This window comes from Pipra filicauda, unplaced genomic scaffold (assembly GCF_003945595.2).
Source record: "Pipra filicauda isolate LSUMZ 115617 unplaced genomic scaffold, ASM394559v2 scaffold58_size5111680_pilon, whole genome shotgun sequence".
Taxonomy (NCBI): Eukaryota; Metazoa; Chordata; class Aves; order Passeriformes; family Pipridae; genus Pipra; species Pipra filicauda.
In genome coordinates this window covers 1,358,296-1,369,217 of record NW_024104742.1, presented here as the reverse complement: position 1 = coordinate 1,369,217, position 10,922 = coordinate 1,358,296, and the positions used below count along the sequence as shown (strand labels likewise).

The 10,922-nt window shown below is 46.7% G+C and overlaps 1 protein-coding gene across 4 annotated transcripts in view; it reads left to right on the top strand.

The window, feature by feature from the left end:
* Positions 1–2,403: 2,403 nt before the first annotated feature.
* The window catches only part of NRK (Nik related kinase), a 92,400-nt gene continuing 83,881 nt past the window's right edge, over positions 2,404–10,922 (top strand). For 3 of the 4 annotated variants that reach the window (XM_039387813.1, XM_039387814.1, XM_039387815.1), the window contains exons 1-2: positions 2,419–2,536; positions 7,066–7,131. In XM_039387813.1, the coding sequence (XP_039243747.1) occupies positions 2,480–2,536; positions 7,066–7,131 (123 nt within the window). In that variant the 5' untranslated portion in view covers positions 2,419–2,479. Of the gene's footprint in view, positions 2,537–7,065; positions 7,132–10,922 lie in introns of all 4 variants that reach the window. The other variant, XM_039387816.1, reaches the window with a different exon arrangement.

Genomic DNA, 10,922 nt, shown 5'->3' with positions numbered 1-10,922 from the left:
GCTGCAGGGTTTTGACTACAGCTGTTGGAAAGGAAAGCTGTACTGATAGCATTTAATTGTCTCGTTTGTTATGCTTTGGTTGTTAGGGTGGGTTTTTTTGTAATTGAATTTATTCTTAAGGGAACCTGTTCACTTTTTATTATTGGTGAGATAAATGTGGGTTTCTAATTTATTAACAACTGTGCTAAGGCATTGAATTTCTGATTCCTGGGAGTTACTCTGCCACACAGCTTCATGTAGAAGAGCAAGGTGGGATAGCCCACTTGTATGTCATCAATAGCACCAGTGCCCTGTCAGCACAGGGCTTTGGGGATGGCTGGGACAGTGCACAAGACCACAGGAGACTCCTGGAGCACAATTTCTGTGTCTGTAGAACCAGTCATTAGGCTGGTGATGGGAAAACTCAGGGCTTTTAAATCTGGTTCTACTCTGAAAAGTAGGCTTGGCCTAGTGGCATTTGTAGCCTCAGCAGATCTGCTGTGAATATTGGTGACAAAACCAGATGTTGCTTCTGTTAGACCTGCAAGGCTTTTATGGAGAAAAGATGTACCGCATCCTATGGCAGCAAGGGGAGAATTGCTCATGGAGCCCTGCCCGCAGTGCTGTGAGTGGGACTGGCATGTCCCCAGAAACTACCAGCAACAGGGTTCAGTGAGGGAAAGGCAATGAAAGGTCGTGATAAAACCACGTAGCAGAGATACTGACCTGCTTGCAGAAATACTATAAGCCGTGTTATGCTTCTAAACCCAGATTTTCATCTCATTTTGGGGTAGAACTTTCTGTCAAGTGGAAATGAATCCTCAGGTTGGAGAACTCATCAGAGGTAAGCAAGGCAGGCAGGATTAATTTTGGCAAAGAATCTAAGAGATGGAGCAGGAGAGATTGTGTTGGGTAGACAACAGCCTGGAGTTTCACACCAGTTCTCACCAGGGAAGCAGGAAGGAAGTGGAAAGTGGCAGGAGACAAAGGACAGCCTGGAGGTTAGAGAAGAGATAAATAGGGATTGTGAGAAATAACACAAGCAAAAAGGCTAATGATGGATTTATGTGAGGCAGGAAGGCTAGAATGGGGGGAGCAAAGCTGTGGCTTAACTTTGTCAAAGGCAACATGAGGGCCAGAATTTTCCAAGCGCTGCTCAGGGGAGAGTGGAAGGGCTGGATTGTCGTCGTGTGTGGATTTCTGCCCATGTTGTGCATGGCTGCATTTACATGTTTAGTTCTTCAACAAACTTCCACTTTAATGCAGCAATTGGCCACAACGCCTTAGCAGTGCCTCCACATGCTGGCCTGCAGGTAGGCAGAGAGCAGAAATCCAGGGTTGCTGTAGCGATAACGTACCCATTGAGGGCTTTTGTACAAGAATACTTTGAAGCTGAGTGATACATCAGCACTTCTTTCAAGGAAATTGCCAAATGCCTTTATTACAACACTACCCCTCGCTGCTGGCATCGCGGCTGCCCCTCTGTGTTTACAGGCACCGAAAACACTCTGACCACTTTGTCTTGATTTCATATCTGCAACTATGAAAGTACGGATTCAGAATTTCTTGCTCTCTGCGAGGGGACAACACCCTGAGCATCCTTTAAGAGTATATAAGGACTTTGACTGAGAAATGTGCATTTCCACTGAATTTTGTCTCTAAACACGAGGCCCAAATATACCCACGAGTCGTTCCACTCCACTATAGCTGTGTTCTTTCTGTGGTCATAATTACCGGGGGGAAAGAGGCCGTAAGGGGCCGTGGAGGTTTGCGGTGCCTCCGTGGAGCCGCCTGCGGCACTCGAGGCCGTGCTGGCAGAGGGGGCTGCTGCCAGCTCCGCACCGTGGGGGCCGCCTGTGCCCCTGTTCTTTGTGGGGCCACGGGGCTGGGATCCCCCCGGGGCTGAGGCAGCGCCTCCGAGCTCGGCGCTCTAATGAGCATCGCTGCTGTCACCCCCGTGGGATCGTTTGCAGCGCCCGCTACCCGAAGGAAAGGGGCTAGCAGCGTTTCTGCGTGTGTAACCCTCTTCTTTGGATGCCGTCAACGCAGTTTGTTGGGGGGCTTTAGGAGGTTTTGTCCGTGGCTCGTGTAACGCCCTGCTGCGCGGTGGGGGCGAGAGCAGCGCGGCGGCCGCCGCTCGGGGTGGGTCCCCTCTCTCGGCCCGGGGGACACACGTGCACAGAAACTCCCGTTCCAGAGGCAATTCCTATTCCAGAGGCAATTCCCACCCGGCGGGGAGCGCGCGTGGGGCGGCAGAGCGCGGCCGCCCCCGCCCCGCGGGCGGCAGGTGGCCCCGACCCCCCGCCGGCGCCGCACGTCACTTCCTCGCAAACTTTCTTTCCCCGTAGCAGCTCCCTCCGCCAAAGTTGCCGGCGGCGGCCGCCCGGGCCGGGGAGGGCGTTGGGGGCCGGCCGGGCATGCCCGGCTCCCTGCGCCCGCCGGGGCACGGCCGGGCCGCCGCGGGCCGCCCGCGGCACCGTTAGCGCGGGGCGGCGGAGCCATGGCCCGCGACTGCGCCGCCCGCAGCCTGGACGGCATCGACCTGGCGGCGCTGCGGGTAAGGAGGGGGACGGGGGGGGCTGCCCCGCGGCGGGAGCTGAAACCCCCTGGGTGACACCCCGACCCCGCTCCTCGCCTGTGCAGGGCTGCGCGAGGGCTTCGCCCCGCGGTTGTCGCCCTTTGTCGGAGGGGGTTTCGCTGGGAGAGGCGGCGGCCGCGGGACAGCGGCGGGGACAGCGCGGCGGTGCCGCCCGTGCCCGCGCAGGGAGCGCAGATGCCCGAGCGGCGGCCGAGGGTCGCGGGCTCCTCGGGGGGCGCAGCCCCGGGCGGAGCAGCCTCGGGGCTCCCCCGGTCCCGCAGCTCGCGGGGTCCGGAGGTCGCGCTCCCTCCTGGAGCGATCGTCCCGCGGGAGCGCTGCGCTGCCCGGCCGGGAGCGCTTCACCGGAGAGGCGCGTTCCCCTGCCAGGGCAATAAATAATTCCTGCTGACGTTCCTAAAGGTGTTGAGAATGCTGTGGAGAGAAAACGATTGAGGAATTAGGATCTTCTGGAAGGAAGTGTGTGCGTGGGGGTTTGCCTTTTTTTGGTCGAAGTTTAGGTTTTTTTTATTTTTGTTCTCCCAAAATTAAAAAAGCCAGCATTCACCTAGTTTGCTATGAGTTTTTATGGTTATCCTCTTGTGTTTTGGGGTTTTTAATGTAATCCAAACTTTGGCCACGTTAAAAGCCGTGCTGTCAGTGTTTCATATTCGCAGACAGGGCTGGGTACGATGCCCCCGAGTTCCACTTTGCCTTTTTACATAGAAGCTGACCACCTAGCAACCCTTCCAACCCAGGCAGGAGCACTCTCAACAGAAGAAGAGGGAAGAGTTCAATTGTGGCAAAAAACAGTCATCCCCAGACAGTGAAACCAAAGCAGCTACTTTCTAAAAATATCAGGAAAAAAAAAAAAAGAGGGCTGGGAGAAGCCTTTGCAATAATCACATGGCGAGGAGGGTGTTCCAGACCAGAGGCAAAAAGAGGAAAGGCAGCAGGGACAGTAAAGTTTGTGAGAATGGCAAAAGGCTTCTGGCTAGGCAAGCAGAAGTTTAACCTGGCTCTGCTCAGGGGTGTAAGGCAAAGTAATGGAAGTTCTTCTTTAGAGCTTTAACAGATGAATCTCATCTCCTTAAATAAGTAAGAAAATCATGTAAGTTTGAAAAAGAATAATGCTGCAAGGCAAACAACAGGCTTTGTGTCAGAACTGTCTGATTCAGAACCTCTGAAGGCTGAGAGCATTGCAGGTTTCGGCCTCGACAGGACAAGGGACAAATGGCTCCTTTTGGAGGAAACTTTTTAAGCACTCAGCAGCCTTATTTTGGGGGTTGTGCTTGGTGGGAAATGAGAGGCAGGTGATGCTGAGCTGTGGAAATTATTTAAATACTTACTTTTGCCTTGTCTGAGGTGTTCCTGGGCTCAGTGGGAGCTGCTTGGTGCTGTTCTGCTCTCACCAGCTGCAGGGAGGTATGACTGTGATTGGCGTAATTTTCAAAGTGCATGAGCTGGTATTGCTCCTCTACAAATGGGTGCTTGTCAGGGCTGGAAAGAAGGGGGGGCTGTAGTTTCCTAATGTTGCTGGAGCATCTTGTTAGGGTGTTCTGCAGGGCCAAAAAGCCCCTGAACTCTGCATTACATGCTGAGGTGCAGAGGTCCTGTAGAACAACTTGTGCTTCAAACTCCTGTATCTTCTTTGGCTGCAGAGATGTGAAAAGTGCAATTTGATCAAGCTCTTGCTGTTTGTGTTGCTTTTCATTCTGCTGCGGGGAGGAGATGGATGTGGCCTGGGTGCCTCTGGGTCAGCAGTCTTGCTATTGCCTCCTGAGTGCTCTGCAGATGACTTGCAGGAAAGCAAGGCGGCCACCATATGGTACAGTGTATTACGGTAATTAACCTTAAAGTGATGAATGTTCAGGCCAGGATTTTGGCATCTGCCAAAGGGAACCTAGCAATTTGGCAGGTGCTGGCTGGTGAAGGGTTAGCTGGACCATGGGGCTTAAATGGTAGCTGAGAGGAAGCACTACATCAAAGATGATACCTAACTCCAAGATAATTAAGAAGTTGGCCCATTGTGAAAAATGCCAGCATTTGCTGTGTGGTATCCAAGCAAACAAGGGCAATCCAAGGACCAAAGTCAGAGCCCATATTAATATCCTTTATGACTCTTAACAAGGCTTGGTTCACTATGGTGTCCTGATTAAAACAAGAGAGATGGCCAAGTATTTTGGCTGCGCTCAGAACTGAGGCGGCTTGAGATCTTAATGCTCAATTGGCTAGCAAGGGCATGGTAGGATTTTCACTGTATTAAAGTTGATGCTAATATTTATTTAGATAATTGTTTGAGTTTTTTCTAGAGTGTCAGCAACCATTAGAAGCAAACTATTAGGATGCTAAATCAGAATGAAATTGATTGGAGGGGGAAAGAGAAACTGATTTTGAGGCACCTTAGATTACCATATTTGCATAATAAATAAGCTTAGAGAAGAAGAGTGAGAACAGAGCACACATTTAAGTGAGAGGGACAGTTGCAAACTTGGAGTTTTAAAATGCAGTTTAGGTTCCTCTGGGTTTCTGTGCACTGTGAGCACTTCTCAATTCAGCAGTGCTGCTTTCTGCAGGAAAGGTGGGGAAACGGGGTGCTGCTTGTGCTTCCCACAGAGTACAGTAGATATTGTGCGTGGAAGGCCTTGTCTGGAAGAGTTCCTCAAAGAGCTGCTCTGAGTTTCGCTGCACGGACCACGTGCAACCCACAGCACAGTTCTGTGGGGAGGTTCCACATGAAGCACAGGTTTGTACCACCCACCTGTTGCTTTAGAGGTAGCGATGGATTATTTGCTGACTTTTGCTCCAATGAAGCAAAGTCTATGGCTCATTTATATCCAGACTAGAAAAAGAAAATTGAAGAAAGGAGAAGAAAGCAAAGCACTTCACAGAGATCTCAGTGTCGTAGGCATTCTTATGCCTATGCCTGACTCCATATGCAAGGGTTCCCATTGATTTTGTTTAGTGTGAGGGCTTTGGAATTGAGGGTTGAGTCTAGAAGGCCATGCCTTACTAACTTGTTTTAAAAATAAGAGACAGAACAGATCTCGATCTGGTTTATGCATTGCTTTTTAAAAAAGTCTTGTGAGGTTGACAGTCCTGGAAGTGTAAGATTAAAACTCATTTAACTTAAAGGCAAAACCAACTGAACTCATTAGTACTTTCAGCTGTGGAAATCTGGGCTCTGTTGCACTGAAAGCTATTGCCATTTATCATTACAGTTGTGCCAGTAAAGGCAAAATCTGCTCAGAAAAAAAAGCCTGTATGTTTCCACTGGGATTTTGTTGAGGTAAACGTTTCCCTATCAGATATGAAGAAAGTATTACTTATATTAAAAGATGAACATATAAATGGAGTGGAGAAGTAGCTGGATACCTTTAAAAAAGGATTTTTTGCGACAGGGTCACTGAAATTGTACTTCTGAGATTGTTTTTCTGTATCACATTCCTCAGCAGTACCAGTAAGCATCAACTGACATGACAGATTGCTGAAACAGATGTGGTAAAACTGACACATGGAGTTAATAATATTTTATATAAATCTCTCAATGATACCATAGCAAGAAATGAGTGGACTGATAAATGGCTTAGCCAGAAACGAAGAAACTGGTCTCTTGAGTTCTTAATGGTTTTATATAAATCTCTGAGTGAGTTTTAACTGAAGCACCGGATTTTTTAATGTGCTCAGTCATGCAGGAGCAAACATTGCCCGTGCCTTGCAACAAGATGGTCTGCCTGTATCTGAGGGGCTGCAGCATCTCATTGTTGGAGGAGGACATCTGCTACAGGGGTTGGTTTTTGAGCAACTGATGCTATACTAGGAGGGTGGAAATTGGTTCATATGTAATGGTACACTGATCATCTGACTTCATGAATCTTTTATGTAAATTAACAGCAATCTAGTTTGGGTTCGAAGCCAAGAGGTCAATACATGAGTCAAGTTCACTTTGTTATGTTTGCAGAGCAGGATGGTTGAGCGTTCTCAGCCTGCCTGTGGTGTTACGGTTGCCTGGGATGGTGCATTTCCCTTCTGTAAGGTAACGGGGCTCAGATGCTTTATATAGTAATTCTTTCAATTCTCTAGTTTAGGTTTTTTCCTTTGTTACACATTGGTGATGCCAAGTGTTTCATGGCAGAGGGCAGCATCTTAGCCTCCAGGCTAGCTCAGTGTGGGACGGCTTAGGAAGCCTGAAGGTTTTTCCTTATTCTACTACTAAACTGAGTCAGCAGTTGAATTCTTGTATTTTCACACACCTTCATTTATTTGTTGTATCTGCTGTATTGCCATGCAAATCTTCACTGAGTTATTTTGTGTATAGAGTTTTGAGCAACTTGACTGAAAACTTTAATATTAATGCATTTCTTATACTGTGGTTTGGCAATTTCCCCTTCAGTGTGTAATGCAGATCATTAGGAGATATACCACAGACGTTTCATTTTGATTGTGTACAATTTCTCTCCTATATGAAGTGATTGCTTTAATGCAAAAAATGTTTCTTCTGCTTTTTGCAGGATCCTGCGGGAATATTTGAACTGGTGCAGGTTGTTGGAAATGGAACATATGGACAAGTCTATAAGGTTTGGATGCGTCTTTAAATTATGATGCCGTTCTTCATAAAGCTGTATTTCCTAAGGCAGAATGAGCACCATTTAAGAAGATGGACAATATTGTTCCAGTAATAGCCTGGTTTATCTTGCTGTCTTTTTTCTGTGTAATGCAAAATGTTGTCACCTATGAAACTCTGTGCCCCTTCCTTCTGTCCTGTTTTCATGTCTCTCTGCTGCTGCAGGTCACATAAGTGTGTTGGCTTTTGTACTGACTATGCCCTGTGTTTTTTTCTGTCCTGCAGTTATTTTCTCATTTTCAAAATTATTAAATAGGTGTCTGGCACAAATTCACATCAGTGATGGCTGAATTTGGCCTGGATTGAGTGGAGCTCAAGACTCAAACAGCAGCGCTCTTCAAGATGCGTCAATTAACTTTGCCCTGCAAGCAGGCAATGGTGTCTTTGATTTCCATCATTATCGTGTTTGCTGGGATATCAAAGCAGAACCCCCAGTCCAGAGACTACAGCAATTAATGTTGTTTGCCATAACATAGTGCTGTGTACACTGTGCAGTGCACACCTTCCTTTAGTTGTAAGAACTAGCCTAGAAGTGTTCTTTCAGTGTGAAGCCTTCCCTGAAAAGGTGAAATAGATGTGATTAAATAGGAAACTGAGTCTGTGTTGTTCCCATTTGGAGAATGAAGACAGAGGAAGGAAAAGCCCGTGCTGCTGAACCCTTGGAGGTACACCAGAAGAGTAGTGGCACTGGAGTGAGTTGTCTGGTCTTGCTTCTCCCTCAGGTCCCACTGCTGATAAATCCCTGTGTGTCAAGTCCCAGTGTTGGTGCAGGCTCTTCGTGCTTTGATCCCTACTGCAAGAGGAATGCAGAAGGGGCCCTGGTGTAGCAATGCAGGACAGTTCTTTCTCCAGTGCCTGTGCACTGAGTACATGCTACATTTTGGGGTCCATCCTCTGGTGGCAGATCTGCTGTAATTACATTTTGCTTTCCCTTTCAAGCTATGGATACTCTTTCAAAGGTTCTGGAAATGTTTTACAGAAGCAGTTCTGGGAAGTTTGTGTTTTCCCATACTACCTTTTTTTTTTTTATGTCAGAAGCAGGATCTTTCTCATGTAACTCTGCAGTGGCTAAGTCTTTGTTGTTTCTGAGGTTGTCATTCAGATACTGAATTTACTAAATTAAAAATAGAGTCTTGGGGGTTCACATGGACAGATTAGAAGCCAGGAAACATTCAGGGGTCCTGCTGTCAGTGTAATCACAATTTTCTGTCTGTAAAAAGATCCCAGAGCTCCTGAAGTTCTATGAAATAGTTGCCTTTCTTTTTGTATCTGGATTTATTTTATATTGGGAAAGAAAAATTTCAGTCCAGTCATATTTTAAGGATGTTGAGAGTGAATCAGCTGCTTAATCATAGCAGAAACAGGAAGGAGCAACATAGTTTACTTCTCTGGTGCAAAAGAAAATATTTTGAGCTGTCGTGTAGCTCACTAGAATGTTAGTTGCCAAAATGTGTAAGAAATATTGACAATGACAATTCAAAATTGCACCTAAAGGCTGCTCTCCACTGAGCATGCAAGAGACCAGGGTCTGACAGCTCTGGGAAACGAGTGATTTGAGTCTCGGCTCATTCTGCGTTTGGACTGGCTGGAACATTTAAGCAAGGCACTGAGAGAAAGGATGTAACAAGGCTGGGGGCTCTGAGGGGGAGCTTTGTGCACATGCATCATGCCCTGGAGGCATGGTGGACTGTGTAGCCCTGGCTCCATGCAAGCACACCCATAACTAAGGCTTTGCTCCTGTAAATACGTGTGATCGCTGAATGTGGGGTGTTCTGTCGAGGCTTGCTGAGGGGATGGAGCTGCTCTTTGCAGGAGGATGGCAGTGAGCTGTGCAGTTGAAGAAGACAGATGATGACAGCTGAGCTGAACAGGTACAAAAAGCACACTCCACACTGCTGGCAGTCTCTGTTGCGAACAGTTTTCACGCAGTCCAAAGCTCCAGTGTGTTTGGAAATCCTCCTGCAGAAGATGCTGAGTTGAATGTGCTCAGGTGGTATCTTGCTTCGTGGTATCTCCCTAGTGCTGGCCTTGCAACCAGAGCAAATGTCTGTTTTCTCTGAAGGAGAACAGCTGCAGTGGAACAACTGCTTCTGCAATGGCCATGAGAAGTTGGGCTGTGATATTCACTTTTCTTTTTCACTTCTGGAATTTTGGGATAATTTTGTAGTTTGTCTATTATAGGCTTGTGATCATAAATAAGTTATAAAGTAATCTCTGTTATCCACATCCCATACTCATATCATTAGAGCACGTTTTGTTTCTTTCTGCAGAGGTGTCAGAATCTTCCATATGTTCAGACACTACGCATAGGAGTTTGCACATAATCAAAGAAAAACTTATTTCAGGCTAAATAACCTATGTCCAGAATTACTAAATTACTTTGTTGGCTGTGAAGATGATTCATATTTTAATATATGCAGCTCCATAAAAGTGAAAATAAAATTTTGAGGATTCATCATTAGATTTGGAAAATAATGTTTAGCAGTTTTATTGAAGGAGAGTATTATTCATACTGAATTATTCCAGACCAGTTCCAGTTCAGTGTCTTTTAAAATTAAATGGAAGAGGTATAAATTATACACATGATAATGTTAGAGCTGTGTAGGAATGTTGTAAAGTTGGAATTTGCATATAATAATTGACTAAAAGCGAGAAGGTTTTTTGACAACTTATGAAGTAGTAGGATGTAAATATGCCAGTACTGGCAACTTCAGCCTTTTGTAAAGTATGAATTAGATATTAAAAAAATCAGGTGGTACCCGGAAGTCATGAGACTTAGTCTTCGTTACCTCTTGAAATGACAGAGCTAACCATCATCTAGTGATGGTTTCCAGGTGCTGAAATCTGAAGAACAGCACTGTGTAAGAGGAGATTCAGAATAATGCCATGGAAGGTGGTGGCAGAGGGTCGTCGCTGAAGGCAGTTGGAAATAGTGTGTTTGCTGGTGGTTGGAGAAGTATGAGTATTGTCTCTTTCATGCCTTTGTTCCCCAAACCTTGGAGAGCTGGAGATTGTGTCCAGTCTCTGCACCACCTCCATTGAGTGCAGTGCAGACAGGAAAGAGAAGTTTCTGAACATGCCATGCACTACTTTTCACAAGGGCTGCCCATCCTCCCAGAAACCCGTGAGGCCAGGGACCACAGAGATTGCGGGGGGGATGTGGGATTGCTCTCCAGAGTATGAGAGTCAGCATGTTGGAGGTTTTTTAGAGCTGCTGATCATTAAGGACCTTAAGACAGGGCAGAGCAAAGTGTTGGTGTCATCTGGGAGGAAGTGAGATGGCTGAAGGTGTTACCTGCCAGTTCTTGGGATCTGCTTCCTCCCTGGAAGTTCCAGTTGCCTTGGAACTCTGTCTCACAGGCTGCCTGGGAAACCTTGAAATGGCTGTTGTTTGGGATGGCAGTAAAACTGCAGAAAACTATCTAGGGGATTTATAAACACCTTTTTTTTTATTTCCTAGTAGTTGCTACTATTGTGACATGGTGTGATGTTAAAGCTGGAACCTTTGAAAGCATCGTGAAGCTAACGCCCCTGGCTGTGTGGGCTGCTCTTAGTGTGCTTGTGGGGGTATCTTGCAATATAGGGTGTGGCTGTTGAGACCTGGCACTGTTGTCATTTGAGTAATTCTTTGCCTACTCCCATTACCCCCAGAAGTTTAACTGTATGGATGCCTTGTTTTCTTCCCATGGTTGGACTCTGTGGGTCTAAAGCGCTGGATAGTGAATGTGCATCACCCTTGATGTA